This window comes from Monodon monoceros, unplaced genomic scaffold (genome assembly GCF_005190385.1).
Source record: "Monodon monoceros isolate NGI ecotype Baffin Bay Population unplaced genomic scaffold, NGI_Narwhal_1 Super_Scaffold_5, whole genome shotgun sequence".
NCBI lineage: Eukaryota > Metazoa > Chordata > Mammalia > Artiodactyla > Monodontidae > Monodon > Monodon monoceros.
Genome location: NW_021703782.1, coordinates 110099991 through 110124998, shown reverse-complemented (window position 1 = coordinate 110124998; position 25008 = coordinate 110099991). Strand labels below are relative to the sequence as shown.

Here is a 25008-nt window from a genome sequence, read left to right as displayed (position 1 = left end):
TCCCCCTCCTCTGAGACTGCATGATTCCCCTTCATGCTCCCACTCTCCCTCCAGAATAGCAATTTGAGGCCAGGAAGGAACCCAGCAAGGATGCTCTTTTCCTTGCAAAGGGCAGCACTCCTTGGAAACAGAGAGGCCACCTGCCCTCACCCTGGTTTGGCAAAACTCACCTTGAAAGGGGCAGAGTTGAGGTGCGGTTTTCACACCTATTAGCTTCTGAGGCCAGGGCCCAGGTCCCAGCTTCTCCAGCCGAGCTGTAGATTAGCCGGGAAGGCACGTGACTGGTCCTTCCCGACTCAACAGCTGCTCCAGGTGAGCCACGTTAGCCAAGGATTAGCTTAATTGATTACAGCCATTTCTGAGCAGGGATCACTCAGGGCAGCTCTTCACATCTGACCTAATTTAGCTGTGACAAGGCTCACTGTAGATTTGCAGGGAAGGAAGAGAGATGCCAACATCTTTCTCACTTCCCAGTATGTGTTCCTTTTCTCCATGTAACTCTGGACACTAAAGCCGGAGTTGGTTTGACCTAAATTTATATATACAGATGTACAAATATGTATATATACACCTAGAGTTTACTCAGCTTCAGCGTGGTTAAATTGACAAATTATATGCCCCTTAATTGAGGTATACATGCATGTTAATTAGAAACCTAGCTCAGATGTAAATGAATGGGTCAAATCACACAGCCCCGCTGGACTGCCCTTTCTATGCTAATGTTTTCCTTTGATGTATGCTCCCGGCGTGCAGCAAGAACTAGTTCGCTTTTAAAAGCAATATGTTATATAGATGAGATGGCAAGCTAATGAAGTTATAAACCTATATTATAAATAAAATAATAGCAGGTTGATCCTGTTGAGGAGAAATGAGCCTATCGCAGGTGGACGTGTCCTTGCTTCAGACATGTCATCAGGAATTATCTCGGCAAGAGATTTTGACCTGCCCGACCCCAGAGAGCTTGTGTCTCTCCTTGTAAGGCCAGCACTCCCTTCTCTGGGGTAGCCTCACATTCCTCTAAGGGTGTCTTCAGCATCTGTGGGCTCTTTGCAAGCACTCTGTCCCACTTCCCAAATCTGGGGCACTATGGCTCTGAGGGAAGAAAAGTAGCCCTTGCCTTTGACCACACTTTAATTGCCTTAAACACTTTCGGCAGAAATTGCTGTGAGGGCATCTACATAGCTGTTAAAGCAGTTTGTCTGGACTGACTCTAGCCTTGAAGTGTGATTTTTCTTTTTAAGTGACCGTGAAGTTATTTGTCTGTTAATGGCTATCTGTTTAAGGCAGGCTAGTAAGCTAGTTCTTCAACAGTTTTCATTTTCTTGCTTGCAGGGCTAACTTAAAAGAGTTTTTTCAATGCTGCAGTGACTGAAGAAGCAGTCCACTCCCATGTAACCATGACAGAGGGCCAGAGAGCTTTTTTGCACCCTGCATTTTTACTATTATTTCCCGTTACTTAGCACCATACCCCTAAGGAACCTTGAATACAACCAGGATCTCTTTTGCATGCGACTGTAGATGCATTTCATGAATAGTTTGAACCCTTGTCAATGCATTTTCTGAAAAAAAAAAAACAAAAAAAAAGAAACTTTGTGTATGTGACTCAAAGCATGTAACCTTCAGATGTTGCATTCTAAACTGACAATAAAGACCTTTCCCAAATATGTTGGTGTTCTGAAGACTGTTTAATATGCTCTTCTAACTCCTGTGGACCAGAATAAATCAATCTATAAATAAAGCGGGAGTGTGGACCTTTTCCCTCACCTAGGGAGAAGCCAGGCCAAGGCAGGGTGTTACAAGTTTTTGCACGCATCGCACTGAACCCAGCTTATTTTAACCTTGCAGGCGATAAAAGCGAAAATGGATGAACTTAGGCCTTTGATACCTGTGTTGGAAGAGTACAAGGCCGATGCCAAATTGGTATTGCAGTTTAAAGAGGAGGTCCAGAATCTGACGTCAGTGCTTAACGAGCTGCAAGAAGAAATTGGCGCCTATGACTACGATGAACTTCAGAGCAGAGTGTCCAATCTTGAAGAAAGGCTCCGTGCATGCATGCAAAAACTAGGTAGGCCCAGAACCCTGCGGGGCGGGGCACCGCGCCGCCCACCTCCCCACTCAGCTCGCTCAGGCTTAGGGAGTGGTGCTGAAGTGGACAGCGCCCGCCTGGCGTCAGGGAGCCATGGCTGGATCAGGGCTCCTGGGTAGGGCTACCTTGACAGATAGCCGAGGGAAGTAGGCACCACCTGTCCTAGGGCCTTGTCCAATCCTGTGTAGAGGCCAGCTCACAGAGCCCATCGAGCTGCACATCTGGAAAAATGATGTTAGATGTTACCTACCATCTGAAGAACGTGTGTGTGTGTGTGTGCGTGCACGCGCGTGTGTATTGGGTGACTTTTTAAGACACAGGTTTTCATAGAATGGGAAACGTACATCTTAAGATTCCCTCCAGCTTGCGAACGAGGGCTGATGGAGCTCCCTGAGATACTGAATCATGCAGAAAAATCCATCACATCACAGTGGAAGACTTGCCATTCGCAACAAGCCAGGGAGTCCCTCCTGGTGCCTGGAAGGGGTGGGACTGGAGCCAGCGGCCCCTGGGCTCCTTCGGAATCTTATCTGTGGTTGATACCCACTCGCCTTATCAACTTTCGTGTTAATTGCTTTAGCAAATCTTAACGGCGTCAGCGTGAGTCCACTTTTAAATAGCACATTTTAAATCCCAATTCCATTTTCAGGTTTTCTTAGGAAAGACTGGCTGGCCCTTCCACCCACTGTTCTCTAACACAGAGGTTGTTCATTTTCATATGGTTTACTTTTTAGAGTAACTTAGGGTAGCTTTTATAAAGGGTAATTCTGCTTTATGAAAAAGTTTCCTTTAGGTTTTATCTGATGTTTTCACTTGATTCCCTTTTCATCCCCCACCCCACACACGCTACAAATGCCTTATTTTAAACTTAAAACATCCCAAAAGAACAAATACTTTAAAAAAAAATCCCCATTGCTATTAAGTGGGAGAGAGAGAACGTTCAAAGGGCAAGGAGGTCGAGTCAGCCAACCTTTCTGTTTGAACAGGTTCCCACATCTAGTTTATTTTTAATGCCGTTCTAGGTGCCCTAGTAAAGCTCCCCAGTCCGGGAGAGGGCAGTGAGCGATGTTCGGAGCATTAGGACGAATCCGTTGTGATCTGTACACTTGCATCACATGAGGGATTATCTGCTGCGTTTTTTCAGATGTGCTTCATGGCACCCATGTCCTGGTGTGTCCGGGACTGGGTGACCTGGGACAGTCCCGGGGAGGGGGTCTGGGCTGGACGGTCTCTACCAGCTCTTCCCATTTCAGCATTCAGGAGTCAGCGGGAATGTTTGAAATGCTACTGGTTATCAGGCTTATCAGTGGTTATGGGACTACATGAATACTTCTGGTGGGCACTGTCTTTGGGTTTCTACCCATAAAGCTCCCTCTACCCTAAGCTCCCGTCACCTCTCTCCAGACCCTCCAACGCTCCCCCTGAGGGCTCTTGGCCCCTGGGGGTTTCTTTGTTACTTATTTCTCCACAGTAGCATTTTTATTCCCCGGTAGACAGACCGTGTAGAAACCAGTGGGAAACCAAGATTAAGCCTTCACATTTTCCGATTAACGGATGAAGGAGCCAAGTGGAAATTCAGAGGGGGCAAAGTTACAACTGACGAGAAGCTAAGGGTCTTTCCGGGAGGACTCTGCCCTTCCCAGACGAGCAGCCTTCGTGCCCGAACTCGGCCTATTTTTAGAAGCTGGGTGAATTCACTTTAGGGCTTGGGATCTTGGGGCTTTCACATGGTTCCCCTTGGGCTGCTGAAATAAGGAGAGAGGATGAAGAGGCCCCCGGAGCCCTGTTCTCCACCACTGAGTGCAGTCACTTCTGCGCTCACAAAGACCTTGACCTGTAGGTGGACCTGCTGAGTCTTCGGGCAGGTGGGTGGGGGTCCGTCTTTCACCAGCACTCGGGTGGGTGATGTGGGTGAACACCAAACTGAGAACCCCCATCTGGGGGAGGCAGTGTCCTAAAGCGGTAAGTGCCACTCAGTGGCCCCGTGGCTCAACCAAGGCACCGATCACTTTGCATTTCAGCCGCCTCTTCGTCTATAAGTTGAAGGCGTAGGAGTCCCTGTGCCCTGGGGTCACTGTGTGAGTCCACAGACACCATTCACGCCACGGGCTGCGCACCGCGCCCAGCATAGAGTAGGTGGTGATAGGACACGTAGGCAGGTGGGTACGTAGTACCCGATAGCTAGACATGATTGCTAGGTAAAGAGACAGCTAGACCGATAGGTAGGTAGGTAGGTCAGTAGGTAGTTAGACAGATGGTAGATAAGTAGGTTAGTAGGTAGGTAAACAGATAATAGGTAGGTAGGTAGATAGATAGACAACAGATAATAGGTAAGTAGGTAAGTCAGTAGGTAGGTAGGTAGACAGACAACAGGTAATACGTAGATATAGCTGCTGTTGCTTCTCCCGCTCCCTAGGTTTTCATTCAAGCTCGGTAACTTAAAGACCCAACGAATATCCTGTAGCTGCTAATGTTAGTCTTTATTTTAGCCTTGCAAATAGCTACCATCTTAGCAGCCTGTTTCTTTGCCGGGAGGTTGCCGGTGAGCAGAGAACAGGGGAAGCCAGCACTGATGCTGTCCTGGGCGGTTAGGACTTCTGAAGATGCAGTGTCTCAGAGGTCGGCAGTTCCTTCCTCGGCCTCCCCCGCCCACCCCCGGCCCCCCGCCACCTCCGCCTCTTGTCTCCTGGGTCTGAAGTCTGACTGTAGGTTCCTTTTGCTCTGGTGAACAGCATCTCGGTTACCTTCCTGGTGTAATGATGGGGAAGAGGGTCTCCCTGCAGTTTCCCCAAAGTGCTCTTAATTAGGTCTCTATTCTCTTCAAATCGTTGTTGCTGACAATTCCATACACAGGGAAAAAAAAAAAACAAGGACTGCAGGTTCCATTGGTCTTCTGTTTCCATTTTAAATCCCTCTCTTGGTGGCATTGTGTGTTTTTCCTAACGTGTTCCTCACGTTCCCAGCCAGAACGTGAATCTGAAAGTCTGATTTCTGGAACTGGACATTGGGCTCAGCACCTCTCGGGCATCATCCGGAAGGGAGGCGGGTCCCCACGGCTCCCCTGCAGTTCCTCTGGTTCCCGGGCAAGGCAAGGGAGAGGCAGAGCTGCCCGGCGACCCCGTCCCCCGAGCTTTTACTGCCACTCCGTGGACAGCCTGCGGAATCAGGTGCCCCAGCGCTAGACCAGCCAAAGGCAGAGACTTAAGATCCGACACAGGACGTCGTTGGTCCTCATGCACGTGTCCCGGGCATGTCACATGCCCGTTAGTGTCAGGCCTCAGTCCTGTCTGTAAAATGAGGGGAACTGGCTGACTTCAGGGCTTCCCCCAGCTGGACCGTCCTGGTTCTCCGGTGCTAAAGGCCTCTGTAGGGAAGGTCGAGGAGACAGAGAGAGGGGCCCTTACCTCCTCCCCAGAGGCCGGGATGGAGCCGGGTGAGTGAGCTGCTCCCAAGGACGGTGGATAAAGTTAGCCCATGCGGATTTACACTCAGGATTGAGAGGGAAGTTTAGGGTGTCTCAGTCTGCAGGGGACCGACTAGGACAGCAAGGAGGGAGGGGACCCGAGTCCAGGTGCCGCCCACGGCAGTGACCTCAGTGGTCCCAGCAGGCAGGCAGGTGTCCCCCCAGGTTCCTTCCGGGAAGTGCTAGGGATCGCAAGAGGTCTCTCAGCGTCCCCGTCCCTGCCCAGGTGTGGAGGGGAGATGGGCGTCCAGGGTGGCCCTCGGGGCTCTGGGCCTGGGCTTGCAGGGAGGCTGCTCCGTCCCCGGTTAGCTCTTCTGCAAGGACGTGTGTCTCTCTGAGCTCCCAGCTCTGCCAGCTCTTCCAGCTTAACTCTCCAGTCTTTAGGGATACAAGCTGGGACCGAGGCAGATGGGCCTGGAGGCGGGGCGGTCCCGGGACCCGTCTGCCTGCTGTGGAGCAGTCAGCCCCCTCAATCTGGTCTCTGGCCTGGTTCCTTGGCGGGCACGTCGCCCTGGGGCCTGCTTAGGCTCCTGTCAGAGGTCACTCGGGCTGTTGTTCAGAAGTGGCCTCCTTCTAGGAATAGCGGGGACCAGAGGATTTCATCTGCGGAGGCTGCTTTGTCCAGGCTCCCAGCTTTGCAAGGCGGCCCCCCTCCTGAGACCCGTCCTGGACTCTCAGGGCCCTCCCAGCTGAGGGTGCTGTGCCTGGAGCCCAGCCTCCTCTGAGATGGACCTGCTCGGTTTCCCTTCCCTCCCCATCCACGAAGCCCAAGCGCTCGTGACAAGAGAGGGACACTTTCGTGAACGGAACGTGCCAAGACTCTGCCTCGCGGCTCTGCCGTGGGGCTTTTTTAGATCCTGACAGTTCCCGAGGTCTTGGCAGAGCCAGTCTGGATGGAGAACCAAAAATAACTCCGTGACTCAAGCAGGGCGGGCAGCCTCCATCCCCAGTGGAGAGCCGAGCCCACAGCCAGGAGTTGGCCGAGCAGGCCTCACGGGCCAGCTGGACCCTTCTCTGCTGCCTCATCCGTGATTTTAAGGCTCCCTCCGAGAGACTGGGGGAGGGTGGGCTCAGCCCCTCGGGCCAGGGTGCACTGGGGGAGACCTCAGCCCAGGGCAGGGCGGGGCTGGAGCTGGTGCAGATGCCCTCCTCCCGCCCCCCAGCCCCCCCGCAGACGGTCTCCCCTTCTCTGCAGCCATGTGTGGGCCGAACGCAGTGGGACCATCCGGGGCAGCCCCGAGCCTGGACTTGGCCACAGTCTCAGTGTGAATCCATGGCCGCTGGCCTCACTGGGCACTTAGGCGTGACGGGCATCCTTCTAGAAGCTCCCCACTGGTTAACTGCTTTAATTCCCACCACCGCCTCTGGGGTGGGTATCCTTCTGGCAGATAAGGAAGCCGCCCTCAGAAGAGGCGGCCCACCTTCCCCCCCCCCCCCCCCCCCCCCCCCCCGCCCCGTCCCCTCTGGCGGGTTACGTGGCAAAGCAGTGGGCTGACGAGGATTTTCTGGGAGATGCATAGTTATACCTCTCAGCTCCTGAGAGGTGAGTCATTTGTTCGTTCATTCATTCGTTTTGGACAGCTCCCCCAGGCTGAGCCTTGCGGGGGGGAGGGGCGTCCTGCCTGGGGTCGTGAGACCTGGACGCCCGGGGCCACGCCCAGGGGGTGTGCAGGCCCAGCCTGGGTCGGGGAGGCAGGGTGGGTGCCGTCCAGAAGGGAGCGGGCTCTGCAGAGGCGTCGGTGTGGGTCCAGCCACAGAAGACAGGAGGGCAGGAGCGGGGTGGGGGTCTGGCTGTCCCGATGGGGGTGGGCCTGAGCAAAGGTAGGGAGGCGAGTAGAGCGGGCAGGTGGCCGAGCCGGGCCTCACCCGCCAGCGTCACCTTCTGAATGTGATGTAAAGGATGGATGTCTGTCTCCTTCGGGGGAGGTCGTCCCAGGCCGGGTGTGACCGCTGAAGGCTGGGCAGGGCGTTGGCGTGAGTGGACGTCTCACTGGGAAGTGTGCCCGCGATGGGGCACCAGCAGGCATCTCTCCCGGGGCCCCCGATCTGTGACACCCTTGGGGCCATGGTGCCTTGGGACTTCTCCTTCCGGGCAGCAGACAGGACCACTGTCCCTGACTCAGCGGTGGGGAGGCCCTGCACGGGACATTCACACGGGGCACTTTGCTGGCCTCTGGGCAGCAGGGAGATGGGCTGTCTCTGGTGTTCGATGGCCCCTGTTAGCATTTCCCACCCAGTTCGGAGGGTCTGCTGTCTCCCGGGGGCAGCCCAGAAGCCCCCAGGGTCACAGAAACAAAGAGGGTGCTGGGGGGAGACCAGCCTAGTGTCCTGCTTCTCCCCTGCCCTCCCTCCTCCAGACGGAACCCTCAGGGAACCCCACCCCAAATTCTCAAAACCCTCGTGGGATGAGAACCTGGTCTGGGGCTCTCGTGGGCATGCACGCTCTCGCGAGATTTCCAAGGACCCACTTTTTTCTTACTTCTGGTTGCAGTAGATGTTGGCTAACCTGCACGTAATGTCCAGTCCCTTTGTCCTCTGTCTGTCCTCCCTCAGATGGGGGGTGTGGACAGGGCCGGCCTTGAGGGGACAGTATTTCAGTGGGAAAAAGTATGCAATTCCTCCTGAAAGGGGAACAGGCAAATATACACTGGGAAGGGATGGGCGAGTAAAAATAGTTGAGTTCCTTTTTCGAATCTGGGCCAGAAGCAGCAGCCTGGGGAGCGGCACCGCTGGGTCTTAGGAGCGGGGCAGCGTGACTTGATGGGAATTTGGCTGTAAAGCCGCCTTTCTTCTGCTTTGCAGTCAGCTCTTAATCCCGGTCCAAAGCCTCCGTGTTGCCCAGATGCAAGCTCTCCTGACAGCACAAAGAGACAGAGGCCCCAGGCACCGGGCTGGGGGTCCAGGGCGTCCACTTCTCCAGTCTTGTTCAGTGATGCTGATGGATCTACTTGCCCCACTTTAAGTTTGGGGAGAGAGTGGGAGGCACCCCAGACAGTGCAGAGGTGGCCACGGGCCCCTCCCCGAGGCCGGGCCACCTCACTTGGCGGGATGACCCCCGGCTAAACCACGGTCCCTGGGTTAAGTCACTGGCAATCTTCTGAAAACGCGCAGGTCTCCTCTAAGCTTTGCAGACTGACCTCTACATCTGCTAATACAGTGGGAGTTTAGCAGAGCTGGGTAGTTACACGCAGGCCTGGCCTGGAAGAAAGGGAGGGTGTCCCAGTAGGCACACGTCCCGGCAGGGTAGGACCTACTGCCTACGTTGAGGGGCCAGTCGGCTTCTGAGGCTCAGTGAACCTTTTGCCCTTCTGAGGCTGTCTGAGTTTACTTATTCCGGAAGGTTCAGGGCTACGCACACAGGGTGGCATCCAGGTGGCAGGAGGGGGATTTCTGCTGGGCATGGTGGCTGCCCGGGGCTATCAGGGGCAGTGGGAAGGGCGCTGGGCTGTCGGGAATGCCCGAGTGTCGGTGTGGCCCCGAGCGTATCCCAGCCCGTCTCCCACCTCCATCTGTGTGACGGGAGGGCGCCATCACCCCCGTGCTCTCTGCTCCGTCAGTGACTTCAAATCCCAGCCCTCCGGCCCCTGGGCACCTCCTCCAGGCAGTAGGGAGCCCGCTGTCACCCTGCAGGGAAGCTCACAGGCCCTCCAGGGGGAAGGAGCGCCCTTCCTCCTGCGCTGGACCACAGATGCACTTTCTCCTTAGGAGGTCCAGCGGCTGCCACCCCTGCTTCCCAGAGGAGAAAACTGCGTCTGGGCGAGGCTGGCCGCCCCGTCGGGCGGTGCGGCCCTGGCACCCCCGGCCCTAGGCCCAGGGGGCTGCACCTCCCTCTCCCCACCCGCCCTGGCCTCCGTTGCTCTCTGCTTGGGGGAGGGGGTGGTGGCCTCTCGCCTTTGGGGCTGGGCCCAGGCACTCACTCCCCCGCGCCGTGTCCTCTCTTGCAGCATGTGGCAAGCTGACGGGCATAAGTGACCCCGTGACCATCAAGACCTCCGGCTCGAGGTTTGGGTCCTGGATGACGGACCCTCTGGCCCCAGAAGGTGATAACAGGGTAAGTGCTTCCTTCATTGGGTCTGGGTCTGGGGCAGGGGGGCTGTGGACGAGGGAAACTTGGTGCCCCCGGGGTGGGGTTCCAGGGACTTTGGGGAGAGGCCCAGGTCCCTTGCCGAGGTCCCTGTACTAAGGCAGAGTCACAGACCGCGGGGTGGGTCCAAGGACGCCTGCGACCCCCTCCCCGCGTGTGGCTCTGCCCCTGGGAGCGGAGGGGCCGCCTCCGGGCTGAAACCTTCCCATGCTCACAGCACTGTCCCTGCTCCGCTCAGGAACAGCATGGTCAGGCCTTCTTGTTTTAATGACTTCTCATTTGCGTTTCATTTGCCATTCCTTTCATGGCTGATGGAAACTCATGTTCTTTTTTGATTTAGGAGAAAAGCCATGTTCTTTTTTTTCTAGACTCTCCCCCCTGGGTAAAGACCTCATAAAAGGAGAGAGAGACGACTGAGCGGCACGTCTGTCTTGATCGGGTTGGGGTGGGGGCTGCGTTGCGTTCTGTCGTTGGAGTCCCTTCGGGGCGTGGGGAGCAGAGGGCTGGCTGGCTGGGAGGGTGGCGCCTGGCCCACTGGGCCCGGGGAACATCCGTCCATCACCACAGCGTCCTTTGGGAGCGTTTCAGCGAAGGGAGGTTCCGAACGCCCAGGGTTCTGGCTCTCAGTTGGAGGAAAGGAGCTGTGGGCATCCCTGTCCCTTGGTGGTCCACCAGCCTGACCGCTGGCACCCAGAGAGAACCGTCACAACAGTCCAGGGCCTCTCTTACCCAGCCCCTTGCCTGCAGGACGTTTAGAAAATAAACACTTAAAAAAAAAACTTCAACTCTTCCTCTGGGCAGATTGAGAAAGGAGCTTAGGAATTTGAGAACCTCTGAGCCTTGTCTGGAGGATTTTCATTGGGGAGGGATCTTGCGACTTCTGATGTCTGCTCCTCCCCCAGCCCCATTCCCACCCTTTAGACAGTGTGATCGCTTCTGTTTAGATCAGGAAGCGGCACATTCTCCTTCTGGGGAAGACGCCTGGGGGGCCATGACGGGCTTTCCAGCGATCTGGGCGTCTGTCTTTTTATACCACAACCTCCAGTGGGAGGAACCCCCGTCTCTCCCCTTCCTTACCCACACCCCGGCAGGCCAGCAGCCTCTTCCCAGACCTCATCCCCGGGTCTGCAGGCAGAGAGTTCTGGAAGGAGGGGCCCGGCTACAGGCTGCAAACCCGGGAAATGACCGGGTCCGGTATTTTGGGGGTGAAGTTTGTTTGTGTTTTATTTTCTGAATGGTGACGGCTAGCTGGTCCTTGGAAGTTTTCTAAGAATTTAACTGGCCAATTAATTACCAGTTAATTACCAATGAACCATTTGATTGGCCAGTTGTTACCCTGACGACTCTTCAGTTCCATCTGCGTCCGCCGGGGAAACACCACTTTGGTTCTGAGTTTGGTTAGGAGCGTGCTCTTGCTGCAGGCGTCAGTCATAATAACGGTAATGCAGACGTGAAAACAAGACGGTGACGCACACCCTGAGCGCATGATGTTTATATTGAAATACAAGAGGAAGTATTGGTTTCTAGGACGCAGCGACACGTGTGCCCAGCCCTCAGCTGAGCGCACCTGTGCCTGTCCTGGTTTGGTCCCACGGCTGCCGGAGATCCTAGTTGTCTCTGCTGTGTTGATGAGAAAACTGCAGGGCCAGGAGGGTCACGTGACTTGCCCAAGGCAAGGTCTCAGGAAAGGCTGACCGGTGGGTTTATTAACCATTTATTTACCGCGATATTCCAGGTTGAGTCTCCCGAGTCACCCTCCTCTCCGTTGCCTTCTCCCCACCTCCTGCCTGCCCTCTGCCTGCCCCACCACACACACCCCACTGACCCAGCAGGCCTCTTGGGATCCGTGAGCTGGAACCAATGACCTTGGTGCTGCAGAGGAGGAACCCCGGTCTAGAGGATTTCGCCCCATCTGACACCGCAGATGTGCCTCTGGGTCCCCACGTTGATGTCAGTTTCCTTTGTTGTAGTGAGCGCTCGTCAAATTTTCTTTTCTCAGAGATCACGTATCAGGGCTCCTGGAATCCCCCGTACCGTGAGGATGCAGGTTCATCTGCAAAGCCGCTGAGGTGGTGATGGATGCTTTGGGGAATTAGACATCTCTTTTCTGCTTGATGAGTTGATCACCGTCCAGGAAAGGGGGCCCTGGTGATGGACAGAGTGCAAGCAGGAAGGCGGAAGGGGGGCCTTTGTGGGAGCTGACTGCGTGGGGAGGCAGGGAGGGGACCAGCTCGCTGGCAGGGGACCCTGGGGGCCTGCTCCAAAGCTGTGGGCAGTCGGCAGTCCTGCCCCAAGCCGTGAGATCGGCACAGCCACCAGCTCACAGCCTGCTAAGTGACACGTCCCCAGGTCCTGCCGTTGATCTAGAAGGGAGCTGGTTTCTTTTGTTTTGATCTTTTCCATTCTCCGTCCAGTTTTGATCACACACAGGAGACCAATAACTCGCTCCCCCCCCCAAAAAAAAAACAGTGTCAGCTTCAGTGCAGGAGGCCACAGAGGGCGAGGAAAGGGGGGTGTGGCCAACAGCCAGGGCGGGGGATTGCCCTGGGACCGCTGTCCGGGAGCCCTCAAAGGGGCTTTCGGGTCCCCCGCCTTTGTGCTGAGCTGTTAGAACCAGGTTAGCTCGTTCATTAAGCACCACCTGTGTGTAGGCACTGTGCTGGGCTCCGGTGGTCCTCCACCCTGTCCAGAAGCTTCCAATGGCACCAGAGTTCCAGAAGCCATGCTCTCGTCACCCCAGGCTGTGTCCCTCCCCCGGGAGAACAAGACGCTGAGGCGCGTACCTCTGACTGTGGACCCTTCTAAGGTCCGGCATCCACCGTCCCTCTTAACAGCCGTGCTTCCACCGTAGAAGTCCCAGGCCCACTCACATCAGACAGTGGTAAGGGGACCAGCCGGCCTCTGGCCCCCAGGAAGTTCATGTTCAGAGGGGTGGTCTTATCACTAGAACGCCTCTCATTTCCCAAACAGCAGTGAGCTCAGTTTAGTGTTTAAAAGTCCTTCCCTGTCATCTAAACAGTGTCACAGCCATCCAGGTATTTTATTCCTACAGAATCCGTCTTCCTGAAGGTCGTATTATCCGAACTGCACGGTCACACTGTTTCGTGTGGTCGGGGACGGGCTTGGGGCTGCTGACCTCGCCCCCCTTTCAAGCCTCACTCCTCAGTGAAGCCTCCCACCTCCTTATTCACCTGTTCAGCTAAGGGCTCCCTTTAGAGCATCTTTCCCACCCGTGTCAGCTCCTTGAGGTCAGGCCCTGCCAGGAGGACATGTGACAGATGCCTGCCCCACCAAAGGGAGGAGAGGATGTGGTCACGTTACTAAGCCAGGCCCTTTGGGCGGGGCTTCCCTCCCCCGCTCCGCCCCTCCCGGATACATCCCTGCATCACGTAAGATGGGGCCAGACTCGACAGCACCGCCCTGCCCTGCCCTGCCCCGAGATGGCCTTCTTCACTAAAAAGCACATGAAAATAATAGGGACAATTAGGAAAACCCCACATTCTCCGTAAACCCCGCCGTGTGGAACCAGAATGCAGTCAGGATGTGGGAATACCCAGGTTTTCTTACAGGGGAGCTGGCGTTGGGCGTTTTGATTCCAGTGAGCTGGCAGGCCACATCCACTCAAGGCGTGGCATTTACAAAGAAAGAGTCCGGAGGTGGCTTTGTTTTATCTCTTCTGGCAAAGGGACCCTCGTGGATGGGGGAGCTTGCGCACTGGCCTCAGACCTGCCGAGGGGACTCTTCTCGCAACTCGCCCGGGGGGCCTTCCTTCTGCTGACAGAAGCACCCACAGCGGGGGCTCTGAGCCCTGATGCCCCAAGGGCCCCTTTCTCCCTTGGGCTTCCCTGGCTTCTGTTCCCCGGTGTGTTCTCAGCTCTCCCCCTTCCTCAGCCTGGGGCCCCACGGTCCTTCCCGCAGGACAACGGCCACAGGGAGCTGCAGCCCGCATGGAGCGTGGCCCTGAGGTCACCAGCGCCCGGAGGGCAGGGAACGAGTTCCCATCACTTGGAGAACAGGAGGCGCATGGCCACCTGGGCCACCCGAGGCATCCTGCCGGGCGGTGGTGGGTGAGGCGGGCATTGTGGTCAAGCCCAGGAGTGAGCGAGTGGAAGGTCGCCGTCCCTGCTGTCTGTGCCCGTGAACAGAACCTGCTTTATGGGGTCGGTTGGGCATTTCAGAGGACGGCCTCGGGAGTCTGGGAGGAAGTGGCCCAGTGAAGACAGGCAGTGGGTGTGTCCTGTGCGAGATGCAGTCTGCTTTCTGGTGAACAGACCGTGTGGCCCTGGGCGAGACCCTCACCCCTGGGCCTCTCTGAATTGAGGACTTGGAACAGGTGGTCTCGGGGACCCTGCCGAACGTTAGAATCCCCTGGAAGCTTTAACCAGCCGATGCCCGGCTCTACCCCCAAGGTCTTTGCCATTGTTCTGGGGTGTGAAAGCTCCCAGGAGACCCAGCCAGGTCGAGGACCCTGGTCCCAGGCCTCCGCGGTTCAGATGCAGCGGTTCTGGGCGGCATCCTGGAGGGGACGGGATTCCATCTGAGCCTTGGAACGTGGAGCAGGCGGGGCAGGACAAGGCATTTGAGGTGAGATCAGAGTGAACTCGTGGGGGTGGGAGGCACTGCCAGAGGTGGGCCCTCATCGCAGGCCCTGGGGGTCCCATGATGCACTCCTCTTTTGCACAGAGGGGCTCACTGGTTGCCTAAACCCTCCAGGCCGAGAGCTGGTTGTTACACATTTAGCACCTGTGCTGATTTTCTCTCCCACCCTAAATTGCCTTTTCCAAGTGTTGCCCACTGCGACCAATTTGCCAGTTTATCGGAGGAAAAGGCAGTTTAAAAATCCTTAGAAATTGGATGCTGACTTCACGCAGCTCTGCCCACAGGAAGGAGGTGTTGATCCCTGGGGGTCCAGGGATGCATCAACCCAACCGGGTCCCCACCATCAAAGACCCACTCGTGGCGGAGGCAGAGCGAGCTGAGATGGGGGCGGTCAGGAGAGGGTGCAGAGGGGGGCTGTCACTTGAGCTAAGTCTTGAGAGAAGCAGTGAGCTCCCTGTCTGGGAGGTAGCCAAGAGGAGGCGCGATGTCAGGGCGTCTGCACATCACCCTGCGGACCTCTGACACCTTCCGCCCAGCCCTGCACTTGCCCCGTTCTAATGCGTGGCCCGCATCGCCGAGGGCTGCTCTGACGGGGGCTAAGGATAATGAAAAGCCTCAGATGAGACCCAGTCTTTAAAAAAAATGTTGTTAAAAACAAAAAGCACATCTGCCTCTAAGCATCTGAATGGATGTCTCAGGAACAAGGTTACAGGTTTTGGGTTTTTTTTTTTTTTTTAACTTTTAACGCATGCGCAATACCGTGTCTGAAAACTCCCACATCCTTAATCCCTCCTGCAGCCGGCAGAGCCCTCGATGGATAAAGCAGCTGCCTTCTCGCCAGACAGATGCACTGGGAACGGCATTAGCCCGGCAGATTTTCCTCTGACTAACTGCATTGCTTTCTAATTTGCTCCCATGTTGGTTGAAAATGACTAAAGCGTTTTGTGCAAAGTCTAGACAGCTTTCGAGTCAACTGGCATTTAAGCAGTCATTGGAAAGCTCTTCTTCTTGTGACCCCAAACTTGGGCCTCTGCTGGGTTTGTTATCTTGGTTGATTTGAGCAATCAGAGCCTTCTGGAAGCCCGGATTCCTCGGGGAGAGGCACTTTCCCAGGACTGGGCGTGATAGAGTGATTATGCTCGGAGCATCCCAAGTGCCAAATTAATGACGTCCCCCCGCCGGACTGGTGGTTCAGTCCGGCCTGCTGTGAGGGCCTGGACGAAAGGAGAGGCCTGACGCACGCGCCCCCTGGGATATCGGGCATCGCCCTTCCTGGAGACCTTGATAACGGCCATCCCTGCAGACTGCCCGGTGTGGTGGGCACTTGTCCTCCTGCGGGCCCAGGCGGCTGTGCCCTCTGCCACAGCGTCCTGCTGGAGGGCGGTGCCACATGCTGCTGGAGGGCCAGCCTTCCCAGATGACCCAGAGCCTGGGGGCAGCCCCACCGCTTGGCGGGAACAGCAGAGGGTGGCTGCCAGCCACGCCCACGGCGCAGCTGCGGGGTCCCAGGCTGTCGGTCCCCACACCCCTGTGCGTGGTGTCCTTTCTCCAGGCTGGACGCTTCCTCCCCTGGTGGGGAGACAGCCCTGGCCCCTCGTGAAGGGCACCCCGTGGGTTTGGAGGAAGGACATGACCCTGTTTAGTCTGTTCTCTCCCAGTCCTTCCAGCTCCTTCTCTGGGTGCCGAATCACTAAATGCCAAGTCCAGGAGGGGATGCCTACCCGGGAGGGGTCCCCCCCGCTTCAGCCCCACTGACAGGTCCGCTGTGTCCGCAGGTCTGGTACATGGACGGCTACCACAACAACCGCTTTGTCCGCGAGTACAGATCGATGCTGGCCTTCATGACCACGGACAATTTCACGTCCCACCGCCTCCCGCACCCCTGGTCCGGCACGGGGCAGGTGGTCTACAACGGCTCCATCTACTTCAACAAGTTCCAGAGTCACATCGTCATCAGGTTCGACCTAAAGACAGAGACGATCCTCAAGACGCGCAGCCTGGACTATGCCGGCTATAACAACATGTACCACTACGCGTGGGGCGGCCACTCGGACATCGACCTCATGGTGGACGAGAACGGGCTGTGGGCTGTCTACGCCACCAACCAGAACGCCGGCAACATCGTCGTCAGCAAGCTGGACCCCGTGTCCCTGCAGGTGCTGCAGACCTGGAACACCAGCTACCCCAAGCGCAGCGCCGGCGAGGCCTTCATTATCTGTGGGACCCTCTACGTCACCAACGGCTACTCGGGGGGCACCAAGGTCCACTACGCCTACCAAACCAACGCCTCTACCTACGAGTACATCGACATCCCCTTCCAGAACAAGTACTCGCACATCTCCATGCTGGATTACAACCCCAAGGACCGCGCCCTGTACGCCTGGAACAACGGCCACCAGATCCTCTACAACGTCACCCTCTTCCATGTCATCCGGTCTGATGAGCTGTAGAGTCCCCTCGGCCTGGAAGCCGAGGGTCCGCGTCCTCCACCCACCTGGAAATTCCTGTGGAACAGCTGCCAAATGAATATTGGTGAGACGAACAAGGCTAATTTGGAAAAATCAGCAGCAGCGTGGACTCCGGCATCACGGGGTGGCGTTGCCCCCCGTGTTTCTCCACCTCCAGCCGGAGGGCGGCCAGTGTGGGAAGAAGCCCCCGTATACACGGCTGGAACTGCAGCCCAGGGCTCCCTGGCTCCCCCGCCCTGGTCCCCTTTCTGGTCAATATACTCAAGAAGTAAGGCACTGACTGTTGGCCAATTCTTACTGAGAACAACCCACTGTTAGGATCGCATGGACATGTCCGTAGATCATGGTCAGCTCGATGGACCTGAGTGTCGTGTCTCATTGAAGCCCCCCTCCCCCGGGCCTTGCTCGGCGGCCGAGGGGGCCACGTAGGCTAGTGTGACTCGCATCTCATCACCGCTGCCGTCCTTGACCACGTGTTGTGTCTTAGATGCACTTAGATGCTGAGACTCCAAGTAGCCCGTGGACCCGAGTTAGTCCCCAAGAGCGGTGGCCGGCGTGTGTGGCGTGGACAGGCTCAGTGCCGCACCGTTTGAATCCGCGTACCCCGTAGATACATCGTGCAATGTCCGTCTGTCGTTTCCTCGAGGTGGTGACTTGTCTGATGCCGTGAATGTTGTAAATGCAATGCCGTAGTTTGGATTAGTAAGTGGATGGTTTTTGTTTCTAAAGAGGAATAAAAAAAAAACCACATCAATGTTCACCCTTATAGAGAGGTGATCAAGTTCATGTTGCTAATCGTGAAAGGAAATATCCTCTTCTTGTTAAATTATCTAAATAGTGTAACCACAGATGAGAAGGGCTCATCTAGGGAAACTTCGGTTTCCAACGGGAAAGAAATGCTCTTGAGGGCAACGGTGTGCGGAAAGTACATTTTTTAAGTAAAAAAGAGGGAAACTTTGTACTATCCGGTTATCTAAGGAACAATAAAAATATTAGGAGATGTTTTTGCTTCGTTTGTCATTTCAGAAGGTTTTAAAAATGACCAAGACTTCCAGATCCTTGCAGACGTATTCCAGAGCGAGTGCCCCTCTCAGAAGAGGACAGGGCACGGGCTGGACACGAGCCCCATTGGGGCCCTAGGCACTCATCCCCCGCAAGGGTCGGAGCCCGAGAATCAGCTTGGAGGTCCCTACTCCTTGGGTGAATCTGAATCCGAGGGCTACACCACTGGGAGTCCCACCCCACCCCACCCCGCCAGGCTCCTCCAAGACACAGGTGGAAGGAGCCTGGGACAGGCACCCGCTTTCGAGGTGGCAGGGGGCATCCGCAGAGACCCTGCCGAAAAGTGGGCAAAGGTAAACCCAGGCCCTCTCTGGCCAGCACTGGGGATCCAGGAGGTGAGTGGCCAGCCCTGTCTGGGGTCTGGGTCCCTGAGCCCTGGAGACAGAGAACCTCGTGCATCGGGGGAGCCCAGGCCACCACGGCCAGGCCTGCAGATACCAAGCCAGGCTCCGTCTCTAAGTGGGCCCTGAGGTCTCTGCAGGACAGAGCCGTTCTGGAGTGCCCTGGGGGTTCACATGGCCAGAGAAGGCACAGGTCAAAGTAACTCTCCTTTCACAAGACAGTTCAGGACCGGCCTTGGCACTAGATGCCAAGGCAGGGTGTGGCACGTGGTGACCATCCACTCCCTCCCCTGCCCTTCCTCTGCTCTGGGGCGGCTGGCCTCCCTGGCAGGGTGGACAGCAGGGCTGTGATGTGGGCCTGGGGAGAAGCCAGCAGCCCCCGTGAGCTCAGCCCAGCTGGCACCGCACCCAAACCAGAGAGCAGAGGGGCTGATGTGTTTCCAAAACAGCCTTCTTCAGCTGCCATCACTTGTCCTGGAAAGAACCTGGGCGGGTCCCCAGGCAGGGGTGTAGGCGGCACTTAGAGGGGGTGTAGCTGGCGTTCATGGCGCTGGTACTCTCGGAGTCAGTCTGAGAACATCCAAGAACATCTGACTCCGTCCCCGGGGCCCCTCGGAGGCTGGAGCCACTGAGACAGCAAGCTGGTCAGGCAAGGAGGCAGCGGGGGCGTGGGGACCGTGTCTGCTAGTCACAGTGGGTGCCCTTGGGATCCAGCCAATTGCTGGGAAGATATGGGATGAGAAGTAGGGTGGAGTCCCCGCTTGTCCTCTCCAACCCCTCCGGTGGAGTAACACACGGAAGCAGAAAAGAATGACCACTGGCCGGGGCTTGCCCACTGTTGGGAGCCCTGAATCGCAGTCAGCTCGCCCATGAGAAATTGGGTGGGCCCTGGACCACTGGGTGGGGAGGGAGGGAGATGCCAGAGGACCCTGGAAAAGTCCTGGGGGTGTGGGCCAGCAGGGCAGCCTGGGGGAGGGGTGGTGGCCTTGCATAGTTAAGGGCCACTCCTGGGACCCTTCCCCACCCCCCTCCCCCGCACCGGGGGCCACATCTCTACTGCACGCTGGGGGCCACCTAGACACTGCACTGCGAGGGGACAGTGCCGCCTCGGGCCTGGCCCAGGCCACCTCTGACCCCAGCGCCCCTCAGCCTCTCCCCTCTGCCCACACGCTGCAGTGGGGCTCACCGAGCAGGTCTCCACCTCCGGGCACAAGGCGCTCCAGAGCCCCTTGGCCCCTTCACCTGTGCTCTCCCCACGTCCTTCCTCCCCTCCCAGCTCAGAGCTCCCGCCTTCTGTAAGCTTCCCGTTCCCCATCTCCAAGGAGGAATCACTGCTTCTTTCCTGTTCCTTTAAATCCTTCCTCCATCACCCATGCTCTGGACTGCCCCATCTTCCCAGCATCTGTGATTCTCTTAGACCCAACATATTCTTTAAGATTTGGGTTCTGTTTTTTTTTAATTCACCAAGCCCAAGACAAAATAATCCAAAAAAGTCCTTTCTTGCTTTCTTGTTGCTGCTGGGTTTCCTTCGCCAGATACCCTGAACTGTGACGAGGAAGCGGGGTGGGAGATGGTAGGAAACGCCTGACCCTCAATTAGAGCCTCATTAGCTGCAAGTCCTCCCCGAACGAGAGGACTCACACAGGCCGCTGCCACAGCCGTGGCAGGACAAGCTGCAATTAAAACTTTTAGAAGTGGGAGGCGTTTTCCTACTTTCATGTTTGCAAATTACCTTGGAGGGAACCGGCACACGCAAAGTCCTCCCCGGGAGAGACGGGAGCTGGTTCTTCATAGAGCAGCCCCAACTTCAAAAAGACAGTCTAAGACGCCACCGACTTTATTCCCGGCGTGAAGCCATGATGGGAGTCTGTCCAGGCAGGATCAGGCAGGGATTGTTAAGTAATTACAGCTGCAATTATGGGCCGAACTCTTCATAATTTCCCCCTAACGGCATAGGAGACGGCAAATGTACAAATACCTGCTCTGAGTCACCAGAAGACAAAATAACGAACGACCTGATAGGTTCAGAATGGATTTGCTGTCTCCGACTGAGTATTTGCTGGGGAAGATAATCCTCCAGGATATTAAATACGCAAGAAAAATGGTTCCATCCAGAGAGCAAATAAAACAACCGGCTTGCCACCAAATCTCCCAGATTCCAATAACTGAATATATTGGCTGATGGCAGAACATCTGTAGATGAATTTTCTTTATTAAAAGTTTGGCCTGGAATCAAAACCCAGCGGTTCTTTGGTGGGTACCGGAGGCCAGAGCATGAGATGCCCAGTCCTGGGTGCAGCTGGGTAGGCCTGGAACTTTTTCTAGTTTCCGCAGGTTTCTTCTTGAAGGAGGCCTGTGGTGGGTGACCCCACACAGCTGCCCATGGAATTCACCTCTAGCTCCTGGAGTCGCGATGCCCTTGTCGTTCAGGGAAGGCGTGCGGTGAGGGTGGCCGAGCTCTCGTAAGTGACCAGGAAGGAGGCATCTCTTGGGTTCTTGGGAAGTGAAGGGTCTCCAGACAGGGGCCAGGCTCCACCCGTGAGAAGGGAAAGGAAGGCGATGGTGATTTCAGGTAGCTGAACGGGCCAGGGTGGGGGTAGAACGTTGTCTTTAATCGGAACACTTAACGTAATCCCATTGGCAGATTATAAGTGGTAAAGGTCGGGCACAGTCACCGCTTAGAAGCCAATGTTGACACCTGCTTCCCCCGCATCCCTTTGACCTCACACCACCTGTAGAAGAGGCACCAGGCTCCCCGTCCTCAGACGGAAACTGTCTCAGGACATCTGAGCTTCCAACCCACGAAAGAGCGTCCACGTCCACAGGACAGCCCAGGCCAACACGGGGACACATCGGAAAACTTCAGGCCGTTGAGGGTCCCTGGGGAAGGTAGCAGCTGGGCCGGGACTGTGGGTGGCAGGTACGTCCTCGGGGCACACAGGGAAATGAACCCCCAGAGGCAGCTCCTAGAAACTGGAGCGGTCATTTGGGAGGGAGGGGGACTTGGGTCCAATCCTTGTCCAGACACCTGTGTAGGCGTGGCCCAGGAAGACGTGACACATTTCACTGAAAGAAGCATGATCCGGGGACTGTTGGTCCGTGAAGAGTGAGGCTGAGTGTCCAGGGCTCAGGAGCTCGAAGCCGGATCATCCATCTGATGCCCTGCGTCATCAGGCCCAGGCAGAGCAGAGCCTTCTAGGTGTGAAGGGGCTGGTCTGCTCACCATCCGGTAAGACATCCCTTTCTTGGTGGCCCAGATCTTCGGTATTGAGAGGCAGCTCTCATGAGAACCATCTGCATTTGATTTCCTTTGGGTGAATTGTTTCTGAAAAGGTTTCCTGGAGCAGGATTTTGCCTTAATAAATCTATTGTTAGAGATTATTTTCACAGGCTATAAGAATGAGATATAGAGTCCTTTGAACCCAACAGCAAAGAGAGGCATCAATTTGTGCCTAAACCCTGCTTGTAAATCACGCTGCCTCTTGCTGTTGTCACATAATTTTCCCTGAAGGTGACATTAGGGACATGGAACTCATCCTTTTCATTGATGTGTGTATCCCATTGTGTAGATGTGGCATGGTGTGTGTCACCAGCACCCCCACGGTGGGTATTTGGGTTGTTTCTAATAGTCTGCTCTTAAAAACCATTCCGCGGTGAATAACCTCGTGTAAAATCACATCACGTATCGCACATGGTATGTGTCTTTGGAATAAACGGCCTGAGGGTAAACGCTTCTGTTCTTCTGCCCAGTATTGTTGAATTCCCTTCCACAGGGGTTGCACCACTTTACCTTCCTTCTAGCATTGTACGAGAGTGCGGATTTCCCCATGGAGTGCTTGGAAAATCTTCGGGAGTTTTGCAGTCTGGGAGGTAAGACGTGGTATCTCCCAGCACTTTGAATTTTCACTTCTCTTATGAAGAGTTAGGGAAGCATCTTTTGTATGTTGCAAAGCCATTGACAAGATTTATCTGGGAACTCTCAGTTCCTACCTTTTGCCCATTTTTCCCTACTCAGCTGCCGAGAATTTTCTCCCATATAAATGTTAGGAGTTCTTTGTATAGGTGGGAAGTCAGCGTTTGTGTTTCTGGGAGTTGCAAATATCCTGTGGTTTGTCAATCTTGATTTTGGCTATGGTGGGTTTTTAAAAATGTAGTCAGAATTATCAATTATCCTTCTAATGCTTTTGGCTCTCGAGACACAGTAAGGGCCGTCATGATAAATGGACTCATTTTTCTCTGGTGCTGATGTGGGCTTGCTTCTTACGTTAAGACTGGCAGTGCCTTTGGGGTTTATGGAGAGTGACGTGTGGGTCCACTTTGACCTTTTTCCAAAAGGCTGCCCAGCTGTCCCAACATGAGTTATTACATGGCCCAGCTCCCCACCCCGAATCCTAGGCTGAGGGTCCCACGTACTTAGGCTCCATTTCCGGGCTCTTCTCTTTCTGAGTCTGTGTTTGATGCTGTCACTGGAAATTCTACCATTTCCATAAATTTCCATAAATTTGCCTAGAGGTGAATATTCATGGCCTCCATGACAGGCACTTCACTGTTTTTTTTTTTAAGATTTATTTTTATTATTTATTTATTTTTGGCTGTGTCGGGCTCTTCGTTGCGGTGTGCAGGTTTCTCTCTAATTGTGGCGTGAGGGTTTTTCTCTTCTCTAGTTGTGGCGTGCAGGCTCCAGGGCACGCGGGCTCTGTAGTTGTGGTGTGCGGGTTCCAGAGCACGTGGGCTTTGTAGTTTGCGGCACGCAGGCTCTCTAGTTGAGGCGCGAGGACTCAGTAGTTGTGGTGCTCGGGCTTAGCTTCCCCGCAGTATGTGGGATCTTAGTTGCCTGACCAGGGATGGAACCCGCATCCCCTGCATTGTAAGGCAGATTCTTTACCACTGGACCACCGGGGAAGTCCCCATTCCGTTGGTTTTTTTTTTTTTTTTTTTTTGCGGTACGCGGGCCTCCCACTGTTGTGGCCTCTCCCGTTGCGGAGCGCAGGCTCCGGACGCGCAGGGTCAGCGGCCATGGCTCACGGGCCCAGCCGCTCCGCGGCATGTGGGATCTTCCCAGACCGGGACACGAACCCGTGTCCCCTGCATCGGCAGGCGGACTCTCAACCACTGCGCCACCGGGGAAGCCCTCCGTTGGTTTTTAAAGTTCTCTTTAAAAGGTTTGTGTACAAGGACGCCTAATCCATGTGACTGTGGAATCTTACCCCAGGGGTAATTATTCAATCTGAGTGGGATTTTTTTTTTGCCTTCACCAATTTCGTCAGATCAGCAAAGATTAAAGTAGTTTTGGGATGCTGTGTCTCTGTGAGGCCGTTCTTTGTTGTTCTAAACAGAATGTCTAAATCCAGAGACTTGGCCAGGACTCTAATGCAAGCTGAGGTCCCGTCCTCTGGAGGATCTTTGGGGAAATCCCTTGCCCCATGTGGCGCCTTAGCTCGGCTGTCAACCTGGGGCTGCACTGGACCCTGCGCTCTGCTCACCCTGCCCTCGGCTGGCCGTTGGCACACATGGCCTGTCCTCCAGCTGGTGAGTCACTAGGCACTTATTCATCACACAGCAGGCAGCAGGTGCCAGAAAGGTGTGCCCGTAAGGGCCCGGGCTCACCCCGCAGTCCAGCCCCAGGTGCTGGTGAGTCACCGCTGTGGGCGCTGAGCAGGGCAGCAGCGGGAGGCGGAGGGCTGGCATCCATCTCTGCTTCTCCCTCGCTGGGGGAGGCCGGCAGGTGGGGGACGGGGCCTCTCCCCTCTGTGCCCTCGATCCCGCTGCATCCCATGTGCTCACACCTGTACACACCTGCACCCACGTGCTCATACCTGCACCCACGTGCACACACCTGCACACACGTGCACATACCGGCACACGTGGGCACACACTGGCTAATTCCAAGCACCTGATCAGCCTCGGAGCAGCTGCAGGTCAGCAAGCAGGCCTTGGAAGCCTCCTTGGCTGCCCCTTTAAGGTTTAATTTCTGCTTTGGCAAAAGGGGAGGGGCTACTGCCTGCTTCCACAGGAGACAGCATCCTGCCTGCCCTGGTCCAGGCCTCCGAACCTGGTCCGAGCCCTGTGCCATCGATGGAGGGAGGGCACAGCTGAAGAGTGACATCACAGGACATAGGCTGCAGTCAGGGGCCTCGGGGGAGGGGTGTGGACGGAGCATCACTTGACTCCCGGGCCGGCGACTGCTTTTCTGTGACCCTCCGCCTGGGCTGGTGGGAGTACTGGCCATCACACCGGAAGACTTCAGGGCTTCCAGCCTCGAGGCAAGGAGCCCTTTGGCCTCTCAAACCTCCCGCTCCTGCCTGGGGAAACCTGTGTCTTCCATCAGATGATCCCTCAGCCATTTGCTCCCCTTCAAAGGCACCTAACCCACAGAGACTAGTTAACACCTTAACGAGTTAGCATGGCTAGTGAGTGGCAGACCCGGGACGGGCATCCCGGACACCCAGCCTTCGGCTCGTGCCAAATGAAGAGCCGTGTTTGGAGAAATCGGTGGGATGTCATACACTGTCTGCTAATTGGCCCGAGTCCCCACAATTGCGAGGAGGGACACGGGCTGCCCCCCACCCCAGGCCATTTCTTGTTTCCCCTGTCGGGCCCTGGAGAGAGGGCTGTGACAACACAGGTGGCTCCAGCAGTTGACTCTGAAAAGAAACAGCAATTTCCTTATTGATCTTTTCCTTCCCACCATGAGCTTGAAAATAAGGTCGGCGAGAATGATGTTGCTGGGCGCGTTCTTCATTGTTTCATTTCTGCTTATTGAATCTCGGGTTATTCCTGGAGGCCCTCCCCCTGCCTGCCCACCCCTCTGCCCCCGCCCCCAGAGCTTCTCCCATCAGTGGTGCCCACGGATCTCCTGAACAGCATGGTCTTTGCCAGCAACACGAGCACAGACCCCCGGGCTG

The 25008-nt window shown here is 55.8% G+C and overlaps 1 protein-coding gene across 1 annotated transcript; it reads left to right on the top strand.

The window, feature by feature from the left end:
• Positions 1-966: 966 nt before the first annotated feature.
• Positions 967-17697, top strand: OLFM1 (olfactomedin 1). Its single transcript, XM_029203789.1, has 3 exons — positions 967-2065; positions 9494-9600; positions 16008-17697. Exons 1-3 carry the CDS (start codon positions 1861-1863, stop codon positions 16680-16682), a joined length of 987 nt encoding a protein of 328 aa, XP_029059622.1. The 5' UTR covers positions 967-1860; the 3' UTR covers positions 16683-17697.
• Positions 17698-25008: the final 7311 nt, after the last annotated feature.